The sequence below is a fragment of the Clupea harengus genome, unplaced genomic scaffold (assembly GCF_900700415.2).
Source record: "Clupea harengus unplaced genomic scaffold, Ch_v2.0.2, whole genome shotgun sequence".
In the NCBI taxonomy this organism is placed as follows: Eukaryota; Metazoa; Chordata; class Actinopteri; order Clupeiformes; family Clupeidae; genus Clupea; species Clupea harengus.
The window spans coordinates 81844-109797 of record NW_024879605.1 but is presented as its reverse complement, the minus strand read 5'-3'; the positions used below and the strand labels follow the sequence as shown (position 1 = coordinate 109797).

Sequence of the window (27954 nt, the reverse complement as noted above, 5' to 3'; positions counted from 1 at the left end):
ATCACTTCTGGTCTAAACATACTCTTGTACAAAATGCAGACTAAGTGGCACCTAATATTCTAAGTTACACAGGAACACAGAAAAGCCATGTCCCTGTTAAAGAGAAAAGCATATAAGATAATTATTAAAACAAGGCACTTGATTCATATATTCAAAAGTCATTAACAGTGTTTGGTAATTATCTCCATCAGGGTTGTAAGTCTCAAGTCCACTGAAAGAAGGTTTTTGTAAGGGTATCTTTACATTTGATTTAAATAAAAAATGTATTTATTACATTCCTTGTAGTCTCGTGTTATTTCTTAAGTTTTCTAGATTATAACCATATTTGGCACTTTTGCGAAGAAATTTCGAATCAGCCAACGGCCTGGTCTCACTGTTAAACTCAAAAACTCCGACGAGGCTACAGCTGGCATGAAGGAGATCTCAGCACCATGGACAGCATCATCCGTTTCTAGCTGTTCGGCGAACCGCTCCCTGACTTGTCACCAAACAGTCTTCTTGTAGGCTGCAGTGAATTCAAAGGTTCCCAGTTTTATCAGCCTCAAAATGAGCCGCTAAGCAAAAGGAAAACGCTTGGTGGTGTTCTGCAACAAACCAGTTCAAGTGGAACTTTTCCAATTGATTAAAAGCCTGTATATTTCAGCGGTCACCTAATGCAAACATGTCCTACAAGTACTCACCCAGCCAAGAACGGCTCCAGGGTTGCGGGATAGGAAGAAGGCTCGACAGAGGGGAAACGTGCCCACTCTACCGGCAGTACGTTTCCTCCTTGCTGGGTTTATCCCTACCCAATGTGCGAGAGAGCTGCCAAAATGTCTCACAGACGACGGTAAACGTGGCGCTCTCTCCAGCGGTAGTGCGCTGAATGAATAATTCTTGAGAAGACGGGGTTTATATAGCCCTTAAACGTCATAAAACAGACACGTCAAACGAACGCAGCATCAGAATTCAGAAGACTTTCTGCGCTAGCAACTGTTGGCAAGGCAAATGTTGTCAACGCGATCGGATAACAGCCTATCAAATAGCATTATACACTGCGCGTAAAGACGGAAATCCTTGCTCATTCCGACACCACTCAAATTCGTAAGAAATATTAGCGAATATGGACACGCTTCGGGAAAAGAACTATGAGTATGATTTGAGCTTTTTTTCGCTGGCCCCACTGACGATTTAGCAGTATTGTGATTGTATCCGGCCGGAAAGTACAAACACACAATTCTGAATACGTTCAACTGTCTTTTTGTCGTCTCGAAAAACAACGTGTCAGACGAAACAGACACATAAAAAGGACACTTTGTAAGGAGAATAAAACCAAAATCCTGCACATTTCAGTGTCTGATTGAGGCCGCAGCTCCTAATGACCCACCCATTAGCAAATTGGGTCTATTCATATGATAAGAGGATGGTAAATTGGCGATCGCTATTGGGTCATGACGTGGCAAAAAAAAAACGCCCCATTTCACCAGTATAAACAAGTCCACATGTTGGGTTGGTTTCATTCCGACTGAAGAGCCACAAGATGCCGCTACCTATCTCTGCTACTGAGGCTTCGCACCGGATTCAAGAGGAACTTGATCTGGAGAGCGAGGAGGACAACCACTCCTCGGATGAAAGTGGTGAAGACACTGAGGATGAACGCATCCACTTTGAGCTTCGTTTTGACCCCGCTGAAGATATTTGTATTGAGTAAGTTATATTCATTTTACTCTTGTCTTGTATATTCATTTGACTCTAGCTCAATGTATGCTGTTGGTTAACTTATAGGGAGTAAAACGCATGCCATGATTTGCTCTTAGTTGGGTGTATTATTTCAGGTTACTGCCGTCAACTGCACGGTGATTTTGAATCATATATGTCGCTAAGACTATTATACAGTAAAGGCATATCATGCTCAGAGTTAAGTATAAGGTGGACGTTTGGAGTATGTTGTCTGCGCAGAAAGGAGTAAAACAAAGGCTTACACGGTGGCTATATAGCAGCCAGTGATGTAAACATACAAACGCTAAAAACATGTTTTACTCCTGTTAGAAATCATTAATGTATGCTATTATAATACTTATGAGTAGGCTTAAGTCGAAACTAATGAGGTGTAAATGATCGAAACTGGTGAAGTGATTATAGAAAGACATGTAAATATATGTAGTTGTCATGCATGGTCTGTCTAATGTGTGAACTGCAGCGCGGAAATTCTATGTTTTAAAAATGCATGAACATAAAAGGAAAGACTAACCTTTTTTAATTTACTGTAACTTACAGAAACTTGGAGAACATTGCACCCGCACCGCCAAGGAAAAGAGCACGATGTCAGCCCAAACAGGATGCGTGGTCATGGAAGACAGAAAATGATGACGATGCCACTCCATCAACACTGCCGTTTCTTCCTGCAAGGGAGCCTGGTGTGCAGCTGAGTGCAGCAGACAACCACACTCCTCTGGACCTCTTCAAGTTGTTCTTTTCAGAGGATGCTGTGGAAACCCTCTGCCAAAACACCAACAAGCAAGCTGCTGGGAACATAGCCAGAGGTGCAACGTACAGATGGGTGGATGTTGGAGTCGCTGAATTCTACAAATACATTGGACTGTTATTCTACATGGGCATGATCAAGCTGCGTGACATTAATGACAACTGGAAGAATACCATCTTCTCACTCCCTTTCCCGGCAGAGTTGATGGCAAGAGACAGATACAGAACAATATCCTGGAATGTGCACATGAGCGACCCAGATGAGGAGAGAGTGAATGATGCCCAGACTGGAACCTCAGCACACGACGGACTGTTCCGGCTCAAACCCCTCATGAACACCATCCAGAATGCCTGTAAGGCATTCTATCATCCCCACAGGAACATTGCTGTGGATCAGCATATGGTGGCTTGCAAAGGACATACCATTTCAAATGATTTCAAGTTGTTTGTGCTAGCAGACTCCAGCAATGGGTACACTTTGGACTTTTCCGTATACACGGGAAAGAACAACTTCCCCACAGTGCAAGGCCTCTCTTATGACTCTGTCATGTCACTGATTGACATAAAGTATTTGGGATCTGGATACCACGTGTACATGGACGATTTCTATACAAGCCCAAAGCTTTTCAAGGACTTGTTGGCTTTCAAGTTTGGTGCTTGTGGAACATACCGAGATTCCCGGAGGGACTGTCCACGCAGTGATGTCAATGTACTGACAAAAAAGTCCCCTGGAGGAACGTACCGCTGGATAAGGGATGGTCCTCTTGTTTATGTGAAATGGATGGACACACAAGAGGTGTCTGTCTGCTCCACCATCCATGCAGCCTACACTGGGGATACAGTAAAGAGAAGAGTGAAATCCAGACAGGGTGTCTGGTCTTCACAGTCCTTTCCATGCCCCTCACCTGTGGTAGAATACAACAAGTTCATGGGAGGTGTGGAGGAGTTCATGGGAGGTTTCCCAGGAGAGTTGATCCAGTATTACACAGCACAGCACAAAACCATGAAGTGGTACAGGAAACTCTTTATTCACTTCCTGGATATTGCTGCAACAAATGCCTACCTTCTCCACAAAGAACTCATGCAAAACATGCACAAGGACAGCATGACCCAGAAGGCTTTCAGGGAGGAGCTCACTGAACAGCTGTGTGGTGTCACTCAGACACAAAAGGCTCCTGTAAAGGAGGACAGTGATTTGCACATTCCAGTTTGTGGGGTTGAGCTGAACACTGATGGTGGGAAGAAGGCTCATGCTAACCGCAAGACCTGTGCATATTGCAGGAAGCATAGGGGAAAGCAAGCAAAAACCCTTTGGAAGTGCAGAGCATGTCATGTCTACCTTTGCCTTCTACCAGAGAGAAACTGTTTTAATGCTTGGCATGATGAGGAATGATCATTTCTGTAATCTATTGAGATATAACCTACAGCTGAAGAGTCCATATTTGTATAGTCTTTTGGGATTTCAAAACTGATGGTTGTGGGGACAGAATGCCACAATGACATGCCAGGCCCATTACCTATTGGCCATTGTATTTCACAGGTGGGCCATGAGCAGTGACAATGGGGAGGGGCAATCAAATGTTTGTTTGCACCTACAGTATATCATCAATATTCATTGTGTAGGGACACTGGTTTTGGAGAGGAAAAGGTTACTCTGAAGTTACTAATATTTAGTAGTGAAACCAGAGAATTGCTGAAGGCTGAAATCACCCTATGTGTAGTGAACAACTATGTTTACAAGGTTCAGAGTTCAAAAGTCTTGGCCAGAAATATTTACAATGGGTTGTAAGTCTCAAGTCCACTGAAAGAAGGTTTTTGTAAGGGTATCTTTACATTTGATTTAAATAAAAAATGTATTTATTACATTCCTTGTAGTCTCGTGTTATTTCTTAAGTTTTCTAGATTATAACCATATTTGGCACTTTTGCGAAGAAATTTCGAATCAGCCAACGGCCTGGTCTCACTGTTAAACTCAAAAACTCCGACGAGGCTACAGCTGGCATGAAGGAGATCTCAGCACCATGGACAGCATCATCCGTTTCTAGCTGTTCGGCGAACCGCTCCCTGACTTGTCACCAAACAGTCTTCTTGTAGGCTGCAGTGAATTCAAAGGTTCCCAGTTTTATCAGCCTCAAAATGAGCCGCTAAGCAAAAGGAAAACGCTTGGTGGTGTTCTGCAACAAACCAGTTCAAGTGGAACTTTTCCAATTGATTAAAAGCCTGTATATTTCAGCGGTCACCTAATGCAAACATGTCCTACAAGTACTCACCCAGCCAAGAACGGCTCCAGGGTTGCGGGATAGGAAGAAGGCTCGACAGAGGGGAAACGTGCCCACTCTACCGGCAGTACGTTTCCTCCTTGCTGGGTTTATCCCTACCCAATGTGCGAGAGAGCTGCCAAAATGTCTCACAGACGACGGTAAACGTGGCGCTCTCTCCAGCGGTAGTGCGCTGAATGAATAATTCTTGAGAAGACGGGGTTTATATAGCCCTTAAACCTCATAAAACAGACACGTCAAACGAACGCAGCATCAGAATTCAGAAGACTTTCTGCGCTAGCAACTGTTGGCAAGGCAAATGTTGTCAACGCGATCGGATAACAGCCTATCAAATAGCATTATACACTGCGCGTAAAGACGGAAATCCTTGCTCATTCCGACACCACTCAAATTCGTAAGAAATATTAGCGAATATGGACACGCTTCGGGAAAAGAACTATGAGTATGATTTGAGCTTTTTTTCGCTGGCCCCACTGACGATTTAGCAGTATTGTGATTGTATCCGGCCGGAAAGTACAAACACACAATTCTGAATACGTTCAACTGTCTTTTTGTCGTCTCGAAAAACAACGTGTCAGACGAAACAGACACATAAAAAGGACACTTTGTAAGGAGAATAAAACCAAAATCCTGCACATTTCAGTGTCTGATTGAGGCCGCAGCTCCTAATGACCCACCCATTAGCAAATTGGGTCTATTCATATGATAAGAGGATGGTAAATTGGCGATCGCTATTGGGTCATGACGTGGCAAAAAAAAAACGCCCCATTTCACCAGTATAAACAAGTCCACATGTTGGGTTGGTTTCATTCCGACTGAAGAGCCACAAGATGCCGCTACCTATCTCTGCTACTGAGGCTTCGCACCGGATTCAAGAGGAACTTGATCTGGAGAGCGAGGAGGACAACCACTCCTCGGATGAAAGTGGTGAAGACACTGAGGATGAACGCATCCACTTTGAGCTTCGTTTTGACCCCGCTGAAGATATTTGTATTGAGTAAGTTATATTCATTTTACTCTTGTCTTGTATATTCATTTGACTCTAGCTCAATGTATGCTGTTGGTTAACTTATAGGGAGTAAAACGCATGCCATGATTTGCTCTTAGTTGGGTGTATTATTTCAGGTTACTGCCGTCAACTGCACGGTGATTTTGAATCATATATGTCATACATTGGACTGTTATTCTACATGGGCATGATCAAGCTGCGTGACATTAATGACAACTGGAAGAATACCATCTTCTCACTCCCTTTCCCGGCAGAGTTGAACAGAACAATATCCTGGAATGTGCACATGAGCGACCCAGATGAGGAGAGAGTGAATGATGCCCAGACTGGAACCTCAGCACACGACGGACTGTTCCGGCTCAAACCCCTCATGAACACCATCCAGAATGCCTGTAAGGCATTCTATCATCCCCACAGGAACATTGCTGTGGATCAGCATATGGTGGCTTGCAAAGGACATACCATTTCAAATGATTTCAAGTTGTTTGTGCTAGCAGACTCCAGCAATGGGTACACTTTGGACTTTTCCGTATACACGGGAAAGAACAACTTCCCCACAGTGCAAGGCCTCTCTTATGACTCTGTCATGTCACTGATTGACATAAAGTATTTGGGATCTGGATACCACGTGTACATGGACGATTTCTATACAAGCCCAAAGCTTTTCAAGGACTTGTTGGCTTTCAAGTTTGGTGCTTGTGGAACATACCGAGATTCCCGGAGGGACTGTCCACGCAGTGATGTCAATGTACTGACAAAAAAGTCCCCTGGAGGAACGTACCGCTGGATAAGGGATGGTCCTCTTGTTTATGTGAAATGGATGGACACACAAGAGGTGTCTGTCTGCTCCACCATCCATGCAGCCTACACTGGGGATACAGTAAAGAGAAGAGTGAAATCCAGACAGGGTGTCTGGTCTTCACAGTCCTTTCCATGCCCCTCACCTGTGGTAGAATACAACAAGTTCATGGGAGGTGTGGAGGAGTTCATGGGAGGTTTCCCAGGAGAGTTGATCCAGTATTACACAGCACAGCACAAAACCATGAAGTGGTACAGGAAACTCTTTATTCACTTCCTGGATATTGCTGCAACAAATGCCTACCTTCTCCACAAAGAACTCATGCAAAACATGCACAAGGACAGCATGACCCAGAAGGCTTTCAGGGAGGAGCTCACTGAACAGCTGTGTGGTGTCACTCAGACACAAAAGGCTCCTGTAAAGGAGGACAGTGATTTGCACATTCCAGTTTGTGGGGTTGAGCTGAACACTGATGGTGGGAAGAAGGCTCATGCTAACCGCAAGACCTGTGCATATTGCAGGAAGCATAGGGGAAAGCAAGCAAAAACCCTTTGGAAGTGCAGAGCATGTCATGTCTACCTTTGCCTTCTACCAGAGAGAAACTGTTTTAATGCTTGGCATGATGAGGAATGATCATTTCTGTAATCTATTGAGATATAACCTACAGCTGAAGAGTCCATATTTGTATAGTCTTTTGGGATTTCAAAACTGATGGTTGTGGGGACAGAATGCCACAATGACATGCCAGGCCCATTACCTATTGGCCATTGTATTTCACAGGTGGGCCATGAGCAGTGACAATGGGGAGGGGCAATCAAATGTTTGTTTGCACCTACAGTATATCATCAATATTCATTGTGTAGGGACACTGGTTTTGGAGAGGAAAAGGTTACTCTGAAGTTACTAATATTTAGTAGTGAAACCAGAGAATTGCTGAAGGCTGAAATCACCCTATGTGTAGTGAACAACTATGTTTACAAGGTTCAGAGTTCAAAAGTCTTGGCCAGAAATATTTACAATGTGTTGTAAGTCTCAAGTCCACTGAAAGAAGGTTTTTGTAAGGGTATCTTTACATTTGATTTAAATAAAAAATGTATTTATTACATTCCTTGTAGTCTCGTGTTATTTCTTAAGTTTTCTAGATTATAACCATATTTGGCACTTTTGCGAAGAAATTTCGAATCAGCCAACGGCCTGGTCTCACTGTTAAACTCAAAAACTCCGACGAGGCTACAGCTGGCATGAAGGAGATCTCAGCACCATGGACAGCATCATCCGTTTCTAGCTGTTCGGCGAACCGCTCCCTGACTTGTCACCAAACAGTCTTCTTGTAGGCTGCAGTGAATTCAAAGGTTCCCAGTTTTATCAGCCTCAAAATGAGCCGCTAAGCAAAAGGAAAACGCTTGGTGGTGTTCTGCAACAAACCAGTTCAAGTGGAACTTTTCCAATTGATTAAAAGCCTGTATATTTCAGCGGTCACCTAATGCAAACATGTCCTACAAGTACTCACCCAGCCAAGAACGGCTCCAGGGTTGCGGGATAGGAAGAAGGCTCGACAGAGGGGAAACGTGCCCACTCTACCGGCAGTACGTTTCCTCCTTGCTGGGTTTATCCCTACCCAATGTGCGAGAGAGCTGCCAAAATGTCTCACAGACGACGGTAAACGTGGCGCTCTCTCCAGCGGTAGTGCGCTGAATGAATAATTCTTGAGAAGACGGGGTTTATATAGCCCTTAAACGTCATAAAACAGACACGTCAAACGAACGCAGCATCAGAATTCAGAAGACTTTCTGCGCTAGCAACTGTTGGCAAGGCAAATGTTGTCAACGCGATCGGATAACAGCCTATCAAATAGCATTATACACTGCGCGTAAAGACGGAAATCCTTGCTCATTCCGACACCACTCAAATTCGTAAGAAATATTAGCGAATATGGACACGCTTCGGGAAAAGAACTATGAGTATGATTTGAGCTTTTTTTCGCTGGCCCCACTGACGATTTAGCAGTATTGTGATTGTATCCGGCCGGAAAGTACAAACACACAATTCTGAATACGTTCAACTGTCTTTTTGTCGTCTCGAAAAACAACGTGTCAGACGAAACAGACACATAAAAAGGACACTTTGTAAGGAGAATAAAACCAAAATCCTGCACATTTCAGTGTCTGATTGAGGCCGCAGCTCCTAATGACCCACCCATTAGCAAATTGGGTCTATTCATATGATAAGAGGATGGTAAATTGGCGATCGCTATTGGGTCATGACGTGGCAAAAAAAAAACCGCCCCATTTCACCAGTATAAACAAGTCCACATGTTGGGTTGGTTTCATTCCGACTGAAGAGCCACAAGATGCCGCTACCTATCTCTGCTACTGAGGCTTCGCACCGGATTCAAGAGGAACTTGATCTGGAGAGCGAGGAGGACAACCACTCCTCGGATGAAAGTGGTGAAGACACTGAGGATGAACGCATCCACTTTGAGCTTCGTTTTGACCCCGCTGAAGATATTTGTATTGAGTAAGTTATATTCATTTTACTCTTGTCTTGTATATTCATTTGACTCTAGCTCAATGTATGCTGTTGGTTAACTTATAGGGAGTAAAACGCATGCCATGATTTGCTCTTAGTTGGGTGTATTATTTCAGGTTACTGCCGTCAACTGCACGGTGATTTTGAATCATATATGTCGCTAAGACTATTATACAGTAAAGGCATATCATGCTCAGAGTTAAGTATAAGGTGGACGTTTGGAGTATGTTGTCTGCGCAGAAAGGAGTAAAACAAAGGCTTACACGGTGGCTATATAGCAGCCAGTGATGTAAACATACAAACGCTAAAAACATGTTTTACTCCTGTTAGAAATCATTAATGTATGCTATTATAATACTTATGAGTAGGCTTAAGTCGAAACTAATGAGGTGTAAATGATCGAAACTGGTGAAGTGATTATAGAAAGACATGTAAATATATGTAGTTGTCATGCATGGTCTGTCTAATGTGTGAACTGCAGCGCGGAAATTCTATGTTTTAAAAATGCATGAACATAAAAGGAAAGACTAACCTTTTTTAATTTACTGTAACTTACAGAAACTTGGAGAACATTGCACCCGCACCGCCAAGGAAAAGAGCACGATGTCAGCCCAAACAGGATGCGTGGTCATGGAAGACAGAAAATGATGACGATGCCACTCCATCAACACTGCCGTTTCTTCCTGCAAGGGAGCCTGGTGTGCAGCTGAGTGCAGCAGACAACCACACTCCTCTGGACCTCTTCAAGTTGTTCTTTTCAGAGGATGCTGTGGAAACCCTCTGCCAAAACACCAACAAGCAAGCTGCTGGGAACATAGCCAGAGGTGCAACGTACAGATGGGTGGATGTTGGAGTTGCTGAATTCTACAAATACATTGGACTGTTATTCTACATGGGCATGATCAAGCTGCGTGACATTAATGACAACTGGAAGAATACCATCTTCTCACTCCCTTTCCCGGCAGAGTTGATGGCAAGAGACAGATACAGAACAATATCCTGGAATGTGCACATGAGCGACCCAGATGAGGAGAGAGTGAATGATGCCCAGACTGGAACCTCAGCACACGACGGACTGTTCCGGCTCAAACCCCTCATGAACACCATCCAGAATGCCTGTAAGGCATTCTATCATCCCCACAGGAACATTGCTGTGGATCAGCATATGGTGGCTTGCAAAGGACATACCATTTCAAATGATTTCAAGTTGTTTGTGCTAGCAGACTCCAGCAATGGGTACACTTTGGACTTTTCCGTATACACGGGAAAGAACAACTTCCCCACAGTGCAAGGCCTCTCTTATGACTCTGTCATGTCACTGATTGACATAAAGTATTTGGGATCTGGATACCACGTGTACATGGACGATTTCTATACAAGCCCAAAGCTTTTCAAGGACTTGTTGGCTTTCAAGTTTGGTGCTTGTGGAACATACCGAGATTCCCGGAGGGACTGTCCACGCAGTGATGTCAATGTACTGACAAAAAAGTCCCCTGGAGGAACGTACCGCTGGATAAGGGATGGTCCTCTTGTTTATGTGAAATGGATGGACACACAAGAGGTGTCTGTCTGCTCCACCATCCATGCAGCCTACACTGGGGATACAGTAAAGAGAAGAGTGAAATCCAGACAGGGTGTCTGGTCTTCACAGTCCTTTCCATGCCCCTCACCTGTGGTAGAATACAACAAGTTCATGGGAGGTGTGGAGGAGTTCATGGGAGGTTTCCCAGGAGAGTTGATCCAGTATTACACAGCACAGCACAAAACCATGAAGTGGTACAGGAAACTCTTTATTCACTTCCTGGATATTGCTGCAACAAATGCCTACCTTCTCCACAAAGAACTCATGCAAAACATGCACAAGGACAGCATGACCCAGAAGGCTTTCAGGGAGGAGCTCACTGAACAGCTGTGTGGTGTCACTCAGACACAAAAGGCTCCTGTAAAGGAGGACAGTGATTTGCACATTCCAGTTTGTGGGGTTGAGCTGAACACTGATGGTGGGAAGAAGGCTCATGCTAACCGCAAGACCTGTGCATATTGCAGGAAGCATAGGGGAAAGCAAGCAAAAACCCTTTGGAAGTGCAGAGCATGTCATGTCTACCTTTGCCTTCTACCAGAGAGAAACTGTTTTAATGCTTGGCATGATGAGGAATGATCATTTCTGTAATCTATTGAGATATAACCTACAGCTGAAGAGTCCATATTTGTATAGTCTTTTGGGATTTCAAAACTGATGGTTGTGGGGACAGAATGCCACAATGACATGCCAGGCCCATTACCTATTGGCCATTGTATTTCACAGGTGGGCCATGAGCAGTGACAATGGGGAGGGGCAATCAAATGTTTGTTTGCACCTACAGTATATCATCAATATTCATTGTGTAGGGACACTGGTTTTGGAGAGGAAAAGGTTACTCTGAAGTTACTAATATTTAGTAGTGAAACCAGAGAATTGCTGAAGGCTGAAATCACCCTATGTGTAGTGAACAACTATGTTTACAAGGTTCAGAGTTCAAAAGTCTTGGCCAGAAATATTTACAATGTGTTGTAAGTCTCAAGTCCACTGAAAGAAGGTTTTTGTAAGGGTATCTTTACATTTGATTTAAATAAAAAATGTATTTATTACATTCCTTGTAGTCTCGTGTTATTTCTTAAGTTTTCTAGATTATAACCATATTTGGCACTTTTGCGAAGAAATTTCGAATCAGCCAACGGCCTGGTCTCACTGTTAAACTCAAAAACTCCGACGAGGCTACAGCTGGCATGAAGGAGATCTCAGCACCATGGACAGCATCATCCGTTTCTAGCTGTTCGGCGAACCGCTCCCTGACTTGTCACCAAACAGTCTTCTTGTAGGCTGCAGTGAATTCAAAGGTTCCCAGTTTTATCAGCCTCAAAATGAGCCGCTAAGCAAAAGGAAAACGCTTGGTGGTGTTCTGCAACAAACCAGTTCAAGTGGAACTTTTCCAATTGATTAAAAGCCTGTATATTTCAGCGGTCACCTAATGCAAACATGTCCTACAAGCCATACATTTTATTTGCTCTTAAAGGAAATCATTCAGAAGCAAAGGGAACAGTAAATTGGATTCGATTGTTAACATACATCTGCCTTAACATAAAACTCCTATTACAAAGCAGCATAAAATGGAGTATAGCTATCTGGAAAAGAAGCTGTGAAAATCTCCAGTCATTTAAAGTTGTCAGGACTGAGGTAAAACACTGTAAATCAAACGAAAGCTGCTCATTGCAAAGCTTCTTCTGTCCACCTTTGCCGCGATGCTTCAAACGAGTTACACTTAGATTCGGCCATGAATAAATGAAACAGAGACATGAAATGTTGAAAACAAACATTGACAAAATTGTGGCTAATTAGAAAACAAAAAATTCGTCGAGGCTTGCTTCATTTTCCACACGTACAACACGTACAAACTTTAGCATTTGAGTATCTGCTGTGCTGTACTTTCTACCAAATCAGGCTTCACTTCTAAAAACGAATCAATACAAACTTTTTTTATTTTTATTTTTATTTACAATGTGGCTATACTGCGTAAATGGCCACTTCTGGCTAAATACAGTCAGTCACAGTCCACAATTCTTAGCACTTTCAACTGTCTCAGATTTCTCGCGTGAGTCCAAAGCCCTGACCGAGTCAACCCGTCAGTTAAAGTACTCACCCAGCCAAGAACGGCTCCAGGGTTGCGGGATAGGAAGAAGGCTCGACAGAGGGGAAACGTGCCCACTCTACCGGCAGTACGTTTCCTCCTTGCTGGGTTTATCCCTACCCAATGTGCGAGAGAGCTGCCAAAATGTCTCACAGACGCTGAATGAATAATTCTTGAGAAGACGGGGTTTATATAGCCCTTAAACGTCATAAAACAGACACGTCAAACGAACGCAGCATCAGAATTCAGAAGACTTTCTGCGCTAGCAACTGTTGGCAAGGCAAATGTTGTCAACGCGATCGGATAACAGCCTATCAAATAGCATTATACACTGCGCGTAAAGACGGAAATCCTTGCTCATTCCGACACCACTCAAATTCGTAAGAAATATTAGCGAATATGGACACGCTTCGGGAAAAGAACTATGAGTATGATTTGAGCTTTTTTTCGCTGGCCCCACTGACGATTTAGCAGTATTGTGATTGTATCCGGCCGGAAAGTACAAACACACAATTCTGAATACGTTCAACTGTCTTTTTGTCGTCTCGAAAAACAACGTGTCAGACGAAACAGACACATAAAAAGGACACTTTGTAAGGAGAATAAAACCAAAATCCTGCACATTTCAGTGTCTGATTGAGGCCGCAGCTCCTAATGACCCACCCATTAGCAAATTGGGTCTATTCATATGATAAGAGGATGGTAAATTGGCGATCGCTATTGGGTCATGACGTGGCAAAAAAAAACCGCCCCATTTCACCAGTATAAACAAGTCCACATGTTGGGTTGGTTTCATTCCGACTGAAGAGCCACAAGATGCCGCTACCTATCTCTGCTACTGAGGCTTCGCACCGGATTCAAGAGGAACTTGATCTGGAGAGCGAGGAGGACAACCACTCCTCGGATGAAAGTGGTGAAGACACTGAGGATGAACGCATCCACTTTGAGCTTCGTTTTGACCCCGCTGAAGATATTTGTATTGAGTAAGTTATATTCATTTTACTCTTGTCTTGTATATTCATTTGACTCTAGCTCAATGTATGCTGTTGGTTAACTTATAGGGAGTAAAACGCATGCCATGATTTGCTCTTAGTTGGGTGTATTATTTCAGGTTACTGCCGTCAACTGCACGGTGATTTTGAATCATATATGTCGCTAAGACTATTATACAGTAAAGGCATGGACTGTTATTCTACATGGGCATGATCAAGCTGCGTGACATTAATGACAACTGGAAGAATACCATCTTCTCACTCCCTTTCCCGGCAGAGTTGATGGCAAGAGACAGATACAGAACAATATCCTGGAATGTGCACATGAGCGACCCAGATGAGGAGAGAGTGAATGATGCCCAGACTGGAACCTCAGCACACGACGGACTGTTCCGGCTCAAACCCCTCATGAACACCATCCAGAATGCCTGTAAGGCATTCTATCATCCCCACAGGAACATTGCTGTGGATCAGCATATGGTGGCTTGCAAAGGACATACCATTTCAAATGATTTCAAGTTGTTTGTGCTAGCAGACTCCAGCAATGGGTACACTTTGGACTTTTCCGTATACACGGGAAAGAACAACTTCCCCACAGTGCAAGGCCTCTCTTATGACTCTGTCATGTCACTGATTGACATAAAGTATTTGGGATCTGGATACCACGTGTACATGGACGATTTCTATACAAGCCCAAAGCTTTTCAAGGACTTGTTGGCTTTCAAGTTTGGTGCTTGTGGAACATACCGAGATTCCCGGAGGGACTGTCCACGCAGTGATGTCAATGTACTGACAAAAAAGTCCCCTGGAGGAACGTACCGCTGGATAAGGGATGGTCCTCTTGTTTATGTGAAATGGATGGACACACAAGAGGTGTCTGTCTGCTCCACCATCCATGCAGCCTACACTGGGGATACAGTAAAGAGAAGAGTGAAATCCAGACAGGGTGTCTGGTCTTCACAGTCCTTTCCATGCCCCTCACCTGTGGTAGAATACAACAAGTTCATGGGAGGTGTGGAGGAGTTCATGGGAGGTTTCCCAGGAGAGTTGATCCAGTATTACACAGCACAGCACAAAACCATGAAGTGGTACAGGAAACTCTTTATTCACTTCCTGGATATTGCTGCAACAAATGCCTACCTTCTCCACAAAGAACTCATGCAAAACATGCACAAGGACAGCATGACCCAGAAGGCTTTCAGGGAGGAGCTCACTGAACAGCTGTGTGGTGTCACTCAGACACAAAAGGCTCCTGTAAAGGAGGACAGTGATTTGCACATTCCAGTTTGTGGGGTTGAGCTGAACACTGATGGTGGGAAGAAGGCTCATGCTAACCGCAAGACCTGTGCATATTGCAGGAAGCATAGGGGAAAGCAAGCAAAAACCCTTTGGAAGTGCAGAGCATGTCATGTCTACCTTTGCCTTCTACCAGAGAGAAACTGTTTTAATGCTTGGCATGATGAGGAATGATCATTTCTGTAATCTATTGAGATATAACCTACAGCTGAAGAGTCCATATTTGTATAGTCTTTTGGGATTTCAAAACTGATGGTTGTGGGGACAGAATGCCACAATGACATGCCAGGCCCATTACCTATTGGCCATTGTATTTCACAGGTGGGCCATGAGCAGTGACAATGGGGAGGGGCAATCAAATGTTTGTTTGCACCTACAGTATATCATCAATATTCATTGTGTAGGGACACTGGTTTTGGAGAGGAAAAGGTTACTCTGAAGTTACTAATATTTAGTAGTGAAACCAGAGAATTGCTGAAGGCTGAAATCACCCTATGTGTAGTGAACAACTATGTTTACAAGGTTCAGAGTTCAAAAGTCTTGGCCAGAAATATTTACAATGTGTTGTAAGTCTCAAGTCCACTGAAAGAAGGTTTTTGTAAGGGTATCTTTACATTTGATTTAAATAAAAAATGTATTTATTACATTCCTTGTAGTCTCGTGTTATTTCTTAAGTTTTCTAGATTATAACCATATTTGGCACTTTTGCGAAGAAATTTCGAATCAGCCAACGGCCTGGTCTCACTGTTAAACTCAAAAACTCCGACGAGGCTACAGCTGGCATGAAGGAGATCTCAGCACCATGGACAGCATCATCCGTTTCTAGCTGTTCGGCGAACCGCTCCCTGACTTGTCACCAAACAGTCTTCTTGTAGGCTGCAGTGAATTCAAAGGTTCCCAGTTTTATCAGCCTCAAAATGAGCCGCTAAGCAAAAGGAAAACGCTTGGTGGTGTTCTGCAACAAACCAGTTCAAGTGGAACTTTTCCAATTGATTAAAAGCCTGTATATTTCAGCGGTCACCTAATGCAAACATGTCCTACAAGCCATACATTTTATTTGCTCTTAAAGGAAATCATTCAGAAGCAAAGGGAACAGTAAATTGGATTCGATTGTTAACATACATCTGCCTTAACATAAAACTCCTATTACAAAGCAGCATAAAATGGAGTATAGCTATCTGGAAAAGAAGCTGTGAAAATCTCCAGTCATTTAAAGTTGTCAGGACTGAGGTAAAACACTGTAAATCAAACGAAAGCTGCTCATTGCAAAGCTTCTTCTGTCCACCTTTGCCGCGATGCTTCAAACGAGTTACACTTAGATTCGGCCATGAATAAATGAAACAGAGACATGAAATGTTGAAAACAAACATTGACAAAATTGTGGCTAATTAGAAAACAAAAAATTCGTCGAGGCTTGCTTCATTTTCCACACGTACAACACGTACAAACTTTAGCATTTGAGTATCTGCTGTGCTGTACTTTCTACCAAATCAGGCTTCACTTCTAAAAACGAATCAATACAAACTTTTTTTATTTTTATTTTTATTTACAATGTGGCTATACTGCGTAAATGGCCACTTCTGGCTAAATACAGTCAGTCACAGTCCACAATTCTTAGCACTTTCAACTGTCTCAGATTTCTCGCGTGAGTCCAAAGCCCTGACCGAGTCAACCCGTCAGTTAAAGTACTCACCCAGCCAAGAACGGCTCCAGGGTTGCGGGATAGGAAGAAGGCTCGACAGAGGGGAAACGTGCCCACTCTACCGGCAGTACGTTTCCTCCTTGCTGGGTTTATCCCTACCCAATGTGCGAGAGAGCTGCCAAAATGTCTCACAGACGACGGTAAACGTGGCGCTCTCTCCAGCGGTAGTGCGCTGAATGAATAATTCTTGAGAAGACGGGGTTTATATAGCCCTTAAACGTCATAAAACAGACACGTCAAACGAACGCAGCATCAGAATTCAGAAGACTTTCTGCGCTAGCAACTGTTGGCAAGGCAAATGTTGTCAACGCGATCGGATAACAGCCTATCAAATAGCATTATACACTGCGCGTAAAGACGGAAATCCTTGCTCATTCCGACACCACTCAAATTCGTAAGAAATATTAGCGAATATGGACACGCTTCGGGAAAAGAACTATGAGTATGATTTGAGCTTTTTTTCGCTGGCCCCACTGACGATTTAGCAGTATTGTGATTGTATCCGGCCGGAAAGTACAAACACACAATTCTGAATACGTTCAACTGTCTTTTTGTCGTCTCGAAAAACAACGTGTCAGACGAAACAGACACATAAAAAGGACACTTTGTAAGGAGAATAAAACCAAAATCCTGCACATTTCAGTGTCTGATTGAGGCCGCAGCTCCTAATGACCCACCCATTAGCAAATTGGGTCTATTCATATGATAAGAGGATGGTAAATTGGCGATCGCTATTGGGTCATGACGTGGCAAAAAAAAACCGCCCCATTTCACCAGTATAAACAAGTCCACATGTTGGGTTGGTTTCATTCCGACTGAAGAGCCACAAGATGCCGCTACCTATCTCTGCTACTGAGGCTTCGCACCGGATTCAAGAGGAACTTGATCTGGAGAGCGAGGAGGACAACCACTCCTCGGATGAAAGTGGTGAAGACACTGAGGATGAACGCATCCACTTTGAGCTTCGTTTTGACCCCGCTGAAGATATTTGTATTGAGTAAGTTATATTCATTTTACTCTTGTCTTGTATATTCATTTGACTCTAGCTCAATGTATGCTGTTGGTTAACTTATAGGGAGTAAAACGCATGCCATGATTTGCTCTTAGTTGGGTGTATTATTTCAGGTTACTGCCGTCAACTGCACGGTGATTTTGAATCATATATGTCGCTAAGACTATTATACAGTAAAGGCATATCATGCTCAGAGTTAAGTATAAGGTGGACGTTTGGAGTATGTTGTCTGCGCAGAAAGGAGTAAAACAAAGGCTTACACGGTGGCTATATAGCAGCCAGTGATGTAAACATACAAACGCTAAAAACATGTTTTACTCCTGTTAGAAATCATTAATGTATGCTATTATAATACTTATGAGTAGGCTTAAGTCGAAACTAATGAGGTGTAAATGATCGAAACTGGTGAAGTGATTATAGAAAGACATGTAAATATATGTAGTTGTCATGCATGGTCTGTCTAATGTGTGAACTGCAGCGCGGAAATTCTATGTTTTAAAAATGCATGAACATAAAACGAAAGACTAACCTTTTTTAATTTACTGTAACTTACAGAAACTTGGAGAACATTGCACCCGCACCGCCAAGGAAAAGAGCACGATGTCAGCCCAAACAGGATGCGTGGTCATGGAAGACAGAAAATGATGACGATGCCACTCCATCAACACTGCCGTTTCTTCCTGCAAGGGAGCCTGGTGTGCAGCTGAGTGCAGCAGACAACCACACTCCTCTGGACCTCTTCAAGTTGTTCTTTTCAGAGGATGCTGTGGAAACCCTCTGCCAAAACACCAACAAGCAAGCTGCTGGGAACATAGCCAGAGGTGCAACGTACAGATGGGTGGATGTTGGAGTTGCTGAATTCTACAAATACATTGGACTGTTATTCTACATGGGCATGATCAAGCTGCGTGACATTAATGACAACTGGAAGAATACCATCTTCTCACTCCCTTTCCCGGCAGAGTTGATGGCAAGAGACAGATACAGAACAATATCCTGGAATGTGCACATGAGCGACCCAGATGAGGAGAGAGTGAATGATGCCCAGACTGGAACCTCAGCACACGACGGACTGTTCCGGCTCAAACCCCTCATGAACACCATCCAGAATGCCTGTAAGGCATTCTATCATCCCCACAGGAACATTGCTGTGGATCAGCATATGGTGGCTTGCAAAGGACATACCATTTCAAATGATTTCAAGTTGTTTGTGCTAGCAGACTCCAGCAATGGGTACACTTTGGACTTTTCCGTATACACGGGAAAGAACAACTTCCCCACAGTGCAAGGCCTCTCTTATGACTCTGTCATGTCACTGATTGACATAAAGTATTTGGGATCTGGATACCACGTGTACATGGACGATTTCTATACAAGCCCAAAGCTTTTCAAGGACTTGTTGGCTTTCAAGTTTGGTGCTTGTGGAACATACCGAGATTCCCGGAGGGACTGTCCACGCAGTGATGTCAATGTACTGACAAAAAAGTCCCCTGGAGGAACGTACCGCTGGATAAGGGATGGTCCTCTTGTTTATGTGAAATGGATGGACACACAAGAGGTGTCTGTCTGCTCCACCATCCATGCAGCCTACACTGGGGATACAGTAAAGAGAAGAGTGAAATCCAGACAGGGTGTCTGGTCTTCACAGTCCTTTCCATGCCCCTCACCTGTGGTAGAATACAACAAGTTCATGGGAGGTGTGGAGGAGTTCATGGGAGGTTTCCCAGGAGAGTTGATCCAGTATTACACAGCACAGCACAAAACCATGAAGTGGTACAGGAAACTCTTTATTCACTTCCTGGATATTGCTGCAACAAATGCCTACCTTCTCCACAAAGAACTCATGCAAAACATGCACAAGGACAGCATGACCCAGAAGGCTTTCAGGGAGGAGCTCACTGAACAGCTGTGTGGTGTCACTCAGACACAAAAGGCTCCTGTAAAGGAGGACAGTGATTTGCACATTCCAGTTTGTGGGGTTGAGCTGAACACTGATGGTGGGAAGAAGGCTCATGCTAACCGCAAGACCTGTGCATATTGCAGGAAGCATAGGGGAAAGCAAGCAAAAACCCTTTGGAAGTGCAGAGCATGTCATGTCTACCTTTGCCTTCTACCAGAGAGAAACTGTTTTAATGCTTGGCATGATGAGGAATGATCATTTCTGTAATCTATTGAGATATAACCTACAGCTGAAGAGTCCATATTTGTATAGTCTTTTGGGATTTCAAAACTGATGGTTGTGGGGACAGAATGCCACAATGACATGCCAGGCCCATTACCTATTGGCCATTGTATTTCACAGGTGGGCCATGAGCAGTGACAATGGGGAGGGGCAATCAAATGTTTGTTTGCACCTACAGTATATCATCAATATTCATTGTGTAGGGACACTGGTTTTGGAGAGGAAAAGGTTACTCTGAAGTTACTAATATTTAGTAGTGAAACCAGAGAATTGCTGAAGGCTGAAATCACCCTATGTGTAGTGAACAACTATGTTTACAAGGTTCAGAGTTCAAAAGTCTTGGCCAGAAATATTTACAATGTGTTGTAAGTCTCAAGTCCACTGAAAGAAGGTTTTTGTAAGGGTATCTTTACATTTGATTTAAATAAAAAATGTATTTATTACATTCCTTGTAGTCTCGTGTTATTTCTTAAGTTTTCTAGATTATAACCATATTTGGCACTTTTGCGAAGAAATTTCGAATCAGCCAACGGCCTGGTCTCACTGTTAAACTCAAAAACTCCGACGAGGCTACAGCTGGCATGAAGGAGATCTCAGCACCATGGACAGCATCATCCGTTTCTAGCTGTTCGGCGAACCGCTCCCTGACTTGTCACCAAACAGTCTTCTTGTAGGCTGCAGTGAATTCAAAGGTTCCCAGTTTTATCAGCCTCAAAATGAGCCGCTAAGCAAAAGGAAAACGCTTGGTGGTGTTCTGCAACAAACCAGTTCAAGTGGAACTTTTCCAATTGATTAAAAGCCTGTATATTTCAGCGGTCACCTAATGCAAACATGTCCTACAAGCCATACATTTTATTTGCTCTTAAAGGAAATCATTCAGAAGCAAAGGGAACAGTAAATTGGATTCGATTGTTAACATACATCTGCCTTAACATAAAACTCCTATTACAAAGCAGCATAAAATGGAGTATAGCTATCTGGAAAAGAAGCTGTGAAAATCTCCAGTCATTTAAAGTTGTCAGGACTGAGGTAAAACACTGTAAATCAAACGAAAGCTGCTCATTGCAAAGCTTCTTCTGTCCACCTTTGCCGCGATGCTTCAAACGAGTTACACTTAGATTCGGCCATGAATAAATGAAACAGAGACATGAAATGTTGAAAACAAACATTGACAAAATTGTGGCTAATTAGAAAACAAAAAATTCGTCGAGGCTTGCTTCATTTTCCACACGTACAACACGTACAAACTTTAGCATTTGAGTATCTGCTGTGCTGTACTTTCTACCAAATCAGGCTTCACTTCTAAAAACGAATCAATACAAACTTTTTTTATTTTTATTTTTATTTACAATGTGGCTATACTGCGTAAATGGCCACTTCTGGCTAAATACAGTCAGTCACAGTCCACAATTCTTAGCACTTTCAACTGTCTCAGATTTCTCGCGTGAGTCCAAAGCCCTGACCGAGTCAACCCGTCAGTTAAAGTACTCACCCAGCCAAGAACGGCTCCAGGGTTGCGGGATAGGAAGAAGGCTCGACAGAGGGGAAACGTGCCCACTCTACCGGCAGTACGTTTCCTCCTTGCTGGGTTTATCCCTACCCAATGTGCGAGAGAGCTGCCAAAATGTCTCACAGACGACGGTAAACGTGGCGCTCTCTCCAGCGGTAGTGCGCTGAATGAATAATTCTTGAGAAGACGGGGTTTATATAGCCCTTAAACGTCATAAAACAGACACGTCAAACGAACGCAGCATCAGAATTCAGAAGACTTTCTGCGCTAGCAACTGTTGGCAAGGCAAATGTTGTCAACGCGATCGGATAACAGCCTATCAAATAGCATTATACACTGCGCGTAAAGACGGAAATCCTTGCTCATTCCGACACCACTCAAATTCGTAAGAAATATTAGCGAATATGGACACGCTTCGGGAAAAGAACTATGAGTATGATTTGAGCTTTTTTTCGCTGGCCCCACTGACGATTTAGCAGTATTGTGATTGTATCCGGCCGGAAAGTACAAACACACAATTCTGAATACGTTCAACTGTCTTTTTGTCGTCTCGAAAAACAACGTGTCAGACGAAACAGACACATAAAAAGGACACTTTGTAAGGAGAATAAAACCAAAATCCTGCACATTTCAGTGTCTGATTGAGGCCGCAGCTCCTAATGACCCACCCATTAGCAAATTGGGTCTATTCATATGATAAGAGGATGGTAAATTGGCGATCGCTATTGGGTCATGACGTGGCAAAAAAAAAACCGCCCCATTTCACCAGTATAAACAAGTCCACATGTTGGGTTGGTTTCATTCCGACTGAAGAGCCACAAGATGCCGCTACCTATCTCTGCTACTGAGGCTTCGCACCGGATTCAAGAGGAACTTGATCTGGAGAGCGAGGAGGACAACCACTCCTCGGATGAAAGTGGTGAAGACACTGAGGATGAACGCATCCACTTTGAGCTTCGTTTTGACCCCGCTGAAGATATTTGTATTGAGTAAGTTATATTCATTTTACTCTTGTCTTGTATATTCATTTGACTCTAGCTCAATGTATGCTGTTGGTTAACTTATAGGGAGTAAAACGCATGCCATGATTTGCTCTTAGTTGGGTGTATTATTTCAGGTTACTGCCGTCAACTGCACGGTGATTTTGAATCATATATGTCGCTAAGACTATTATACAGTAAAGGCATATCATGCTCAGAGTTAAGTATAAGGTGGACGTTTGGAGTATGTTGTCTGCGCAGAAAGGAGTAAAACAAAGGCTTACACGGTGGCTATATAGCAGCCAGTGATGTAAACATACAAACGCTAAAAACATGTTTTACTCCTGTTAGAAATCATTAATGTATGCTATTATAATACTTATGAGTAGGCTTAAGTCGAAACTAATGAGGTGTAAATGATCGAAACTGGTGAAGTGATTATAGAAAGACATGTAAATATATGTAGTTGTCATGCATGGTCTGTCTAATGTGTGAACTGCAGCGCGGAAATTCTATGTTTTAAAAATGCATGAACATAAAACGAAAGACTAACCTTTTTTAATTTACTGTAACTTACAGAAACTTGGAGAACATTGCACCCGCACCGCCAAGGAAAAGAGCACGATGTCAGCCCAAACAGGATGCGTGGTCATGGAAGACAGAAAATGATGACGATGCCACTCCATCAACACTGCCGTTTCTTCCTGCAAGGGAGCCTGGTGTGCAGCTGAGTGCAGCAGACAACCACACTCCTCTGGACCTCTTCAAGTTGTTCTTTTCAGAGGATGCTGTGGAAACCCTCTGCCAAAACACCAACAAGCAAGCTGCTGGGAACATAGCCAGAGGTGCAACGTACAGATGGGTGGATGTTGGAGTTGCTGAATTCTACAAATACATTGGACTGTTATTCTACATGGGCATGATCAAGCTGCGTGACATTAATGACAACTGGAAGAATACCATCTTCTCACTCCCTTTCCCGGCAGAGTTGATGGCAAGAGACAGATACAGAACAATATCCTGGAATGTGCACATGAGCGACCCAGATGAGGAGAGAGTGAATGATGCCCAGACTGGAACCTCAGCACACGACGGACTGTTCCGGCTCAAACCCCTCATGAACACCATCCAGAATGCCTGTAAGGCATTCTATCATCCCCACAGGAACATTGCTGTGGATCAGCATATGGTGGCTTGCAAAGGACATACCATTTCAAATGATTTCAAGTTGTTTGTGCTAGCAGACTCCAGCAATGGGTACACTTTGGACTTTTCCGTATACACGGGAAAGAACAACTTCCCCACAGTGCAAGGCCTCTCTTATGACTCTGTCATGTCACTGATTGACATAAAGTATTTGGGATCTGGATACCACGTGTACATGGACGATTTCTATACAAGCCCAAAGCTTTTCAAGGACTTGTTGGCTTTCAAGTTTGGTGCTTGTGGAACATACCGAGATTCCCGGAGGGACTGTCCACGCAGTGATGTCAATGTACTGACAAAAAAGTCCCCTGGAGGAACGTACCGCTGGATAAGGGATGGTCCTCTTGTTTATGTGAAATGGATGGACACACAAGAGGTGTCTGTCTGCTCCACCATCCATGCAGCCTACACTGGGGATACAGTAAAGAGAAGAGTGAAATCCAGACAGGGTGTCTGGTCTTCACAGTCCTTTCCATGCCCCTCACCTGTGGTAGAATACAACAAGTTCATGGGAGGTGTGGAGGAGTTCATGGGAGGTTTCCCAGGAGAGTTGATCCAGTATTACACAGCACAGCACAAAACCATGAAGTGGTACAGGAAACTCTTTATTCACTTCCTGGATATTGCTGCAACAAATGCCTACCTTCTCCACAAAGAACTCATGCAAAACATGCACAAGGACAGCATGACCCAGAAGGCTTTCAGGGAGGAGCTCACTGAACAGCTGTGTGGTGTCACTCAGACACAAAAGGCTCCTGTAAAGGAGGACAGTGATTTGCACATTCCAGTTTGTGGGGTTGAGCTGAACACTGATGGTGGGAAGAAGGCTCATGCTAACCGCAAGACCTGTGCATATTGCAGGAAGCATAGGGGAAAGCAAGCAAAAACCCTTTGGAAGTGCAGAGCATGTCATGTCTACCTTTGCCTTCTACCAGAGAGAAACTGTTTTAATGCTTGGCATGATGAGGAATGATCTTTTCTGTAATCTATTGAGATATAACCTACAGCTGAAGAGTCCATATTTGTATAGTCTTTTGGGATTTCAAAACTGATGGTTGTGGGGACAGAATGCCACAATGACATGCCAGGCCCATTACCTATTGGCCATTGTATTTCACAGGTGGGCCATGAGCAGTGACAATGGGGAGGGGCAATCAAATGTTTGTTTGCACCTACAGTATATCATCAATATTCATTGTGTAGGGACACTGGTTTTGGAGAGGAAAAGGTTACTCTGAAGTTACTAATATTTAGTAGTGAAACCAGAGAATTGCTGAAGGCTGAAATCACCCTATGTGTAGTGAACAACTATGTTTACAAGGTTCAGAGTTCAAAAGTCTTGGCCAGAAATATTTACAATGTGTTGTAAGTCTCAAGTCCACTGAAAGAAGGTTTTTGTAAGGGTATCTTTACATTTGATTTAAATAAAAAATGTATTTATTACATTCCTTGTAGTCTCGTGTTATTTCTTAAGTTTTCTAGATTATAACCATATTTGGCACTTTTGCGAAGAAATTTCGAATCAGCCAACGGCCTGGTCTCACTGTTAAACTCAAAAACTCCGACGAGGCTACAGCTGGCATGAAGGAGATCTCAGCACCATGGACAGCATCATCCGTTTCTAGCTGTTCGGCGAACCGCTCCCTGACTTGTCACCAAACAGTCTTCTTGTAGGCTGCAGTGAATTCAAAGGTTCCCAGTTTTATCAGCCTCAAAATGAGCCGCTAAGCAAAAGGAAAACGCTTGGTGGTGTTCTGCAACAAACCAGTTCAAGTGGAACTTTTCCAATTGATTAAAAGCCTGTATATTTCAGCGGTCACCTAATGCAAACATGTCCTACAAGTACTCACCCAGCCAAGAACGGCTCCAGGGTTGCGGGATAGGAAGAAGGCTCGACAGAGGGGAAACGTGCCCACTCTACCGGCAGTACGTTTCCTCCTTGCTGGGTTTATCCCTACCCAATGTGCGAGAGAGCTGCCAAAATGTCTCACAGACGACGGTAAACGTGGCGCTCTCTCCAGCGGTAGTGCGCTGAATGAATAATTCTTGAGAAGACGGGGTTTATATAGCCCTTAAACGTCATAAAACAGACACGTCAAACGAACGCAGCATCAGAATTCAGAAGACTTTCTGCGCTAGCAACTGTTGGCAAGGCAAATGTTGTCAACGCGATCGGATAACAGCCTATCAAATAGCATTATACACTGCGCGTAAAGACGGAAATCCTTGCTCATTCCGACACCACTCAAATTCGTAAGAAATATTAGCGAATATGGACACGCTTCGGGAAAAGAACTATGAGTATGATTTGAGCTTTTTTTCGCTGGCCCCACTGACGATTTAGCAGTATTGTGATTGTATCCGGCCGGAAAGTACAAACACACAATTCTGAATACGTTCAACTGTCTTTTTGTCGTCTCGAAAAACAACGTGTCAGACGAAACAGACACATACAAAGGACACTTTGTAAGGAGAATAAAACCAAAATCCTGCACATTTCAGTGTCTGATTGAGGCCGCAGCTCCTAATGACCCACCCATTAGCAAATTGGGTCTATTCATATGATAAGAGGATGGTAAATTGGCGATCGCTATTGGGTCATGACGTGGCAAAAAAAAACCGCCCCATTTCACCAGTATAAACAAGTCCACATGTTGGGTTGGTTTCATTCCGACTGAAGAGCCACAAGATGCCGCTACCTATCTCTGCTACTGAGGCTTCGCACCGGATTCAAGAGGAACTTGATCTGGAGAGCGAGGAGGACAACCACTCCTCGGATGAAAGTGGTGAAGACACTGAGGATGAACGCATCCACTTTGAGCTTCGTTTTGACCCCGCTGAAGATATTTGTATTGAGTAAGTTATATTCATTTTACTCTTGTCTTGTATATTCATTTGACTCTAGCTCAATGTATGCTGTTGGTTAACTTATAGGGAGTAAAACGCATGCCATGATTTGCTCTTAGTTGGGTGTATTATTTCAGGTTACTGCCGTCAACTGCACGGTGATTTTGAATCATATATGTCATACATTGGACTGTTATTCTACATGGGCATGATCAAGCTGCGTGACATTAATGACAACTGGAAGAATACCATCTTCTCACTCCCTTTCCCGGCAGAGTTGAACAGAACAATATCCTGGAATGTGCACATGAGCGACCCAGATGAGGAGAGAGTGAATGATGCCCAGACTGGAACCTCAGCACACGACGGACTGTTCCGGCTCAAACCCCTCATGAACACCATCCAGAATGCCTGTAAGGCATTCTATCATCCCCACAGGAACATTGCTGTGGATCAGCATATGGTGGCTTGCAAAGGACATACCATTTCAAATGATTTCAAGTTGTTTGTGCTAGCAGACTCCAGCAATGGGTACACTTTGGACTTTTCCGTATACACGGGAAAGAACAACTTCCCCACAGTGCAAGGCCTCTCTTATGACTCTGTCATGTCACTGATTGACATAAAGTATTTGGGATCTGGATACCACGTGTACATGGACGATTTCTATACAAGCCCAAAGCTTTTCAAGGACTTGTTGGCTTTCAAGTTTGGTGCTTGTGGAACATACCGAGATTCCCGGAGGGACTGTCCACGCAGTGATGTCAATGTACTGACAAAAAAGTCCCCTGGAGGAACGTACCGCTGGATAAGGGATGGTCCTCTTGTTTATGTGAAATGGATGGACACACAAGAGGTGTCTGTCTGCTCCACCATCCATGCAGCCTACACTGGGGATACAGTAAAGAGAAGAGTGAAATCCAGACAGGGTGTCTGGTCTTCACAGTCCTTTCCATGCCCCTCACCTGTGGTAGAATACAACAAGTTCATGGGAGGTGTGGAGGAGTTCATGGGAGGTTTCCCAGGAGAGTTGATCCAGTATTACACAGCACAGCACAAAACCATGAAGTGGTACAGGAAACTCTTTATTCACTTCCTGGATATTGCTGCAACAAATGCCTACCTTCTCCACAAAGAACTCATGCAAAACATGCACAAGGACAGCATGACCCAGAAGGCTTTCAGGGAGGAGCTCACTGAACAGCTGTGTGGTGTCACTCAGACACAAAAGGCTCCTGTAAAGGAGGACAGTGATTTGCACATTCCAGTTTGTGGGGTTGAGCTGAACACTGATGGTGGGAAGAAGGCTCATGCTAACCGCAAGACCTGTGCATATTGCAGGAAGCATAGGGGAAAGCAAGCAAAAACCCTTTGGAAGTGCAGAGCATGTCATGTCTACCTTTGCCTTCTACCAGAGAGAAACTGTTTTAATGCTTGGCATGATGAGGAATGATCTTTTCTGTAATCTATTGAGATATAACCT

The 27954-nt window shown here is 43.6% G+C and overlaps 3 protein-coding genes across 3 annotated transcripts; all 3 read left to right on the top strand.

Annotated features, from left to right (window-relative positions):
- Positions 1-203: 203 nt before the first annotated feature.
- On the top strand, positions 204-10127 carry LOC122129174 (piggyBac transposable element-derived protein 4-like). Its single transcript, XM_042704226.1, has 2 exons — positions 204-2723; positions 6051-10127. The coding sequence occupies exons 1-2, from the start codon at positions 2591-2593 to the stop codon at positions 7181-7183; spliced, it is 1266 nt and encodes a 421-aa protein (XP_042560160.1). The 5' UTR covers positions 204-2590; the 3' UTR covers positions 7184-10127.
- LOC122129173 (piggyBac transposable element-derived protein 4-like) lies at positions 9909-18791 on the top strand. Its single transcript, XM_042704225.1, has 2 exons — positions 9909-9971; positions 13941-18791. The coding sequence occupies exon 2, from the start codon at positions 13941-13943 to the stop codon at positions 15204-15206; it is 1266 nt and encodes a 421-aa protein (XP_042560159.1). The 5' UTR covers positions 9909-9971; the 3' UTR covers positions 15207-18791.
- Positions 9972-27924, top strand: LOC122129175 (piggyBac transposable element-derived protein 4-like). Its single transcript, XM_042704227.1, has 2 exons — positions 9972-10104; positions 26792-27924. The coding sequence occupies exons 1-2, from the start codon at positions 9972-9974 to the stop codon at positions 27922-27924; spliced, it is 1266 nt and encodes a 421-aa protein (XP_042560161.1).
- Positions 27925-27954: the final 30 nt, after the last annotated feature.

Excerpts from the sequence above, each read along its gene's own strand:
- LOC122129174 (XM_042704226.1), top strand. The coding sequence starts at position 2,591 with ATGGGCATGATCAAGCTGCGTGACATTAATGACAACTGGAAGAATACC. Across the intron at positions 2,724-6,050 it reads TGTGCACATGAGCGACCCAG|ATGAGGAGAGAGTGAATGAT; the intron begins ATGAGGAGAGAG and ends TGAGCGACCCAG.
- LOC122129175 (XM_042704227.1), top strand. The coding sequence starts at position 9,972 with ATGGGCATGATCAAGCTGCGTGACATTAATGACAACTGGAAGAATACC. Across the intron at positions 10,105-26,791 it reads TGTGCACATGAGCGACCCAG|ATGAGGAGAGAGTGAATGAT; the intron begins ATGAGGAGAGAG and ends TGAGCGACCCAG.
- LOC122129173 (XM_042704225.1), top strand. The coding sequence starts at position 13,941 with ATGGGCATGATCAAGCTGCGTGACATTAATGACAACTGGAAGAATACC.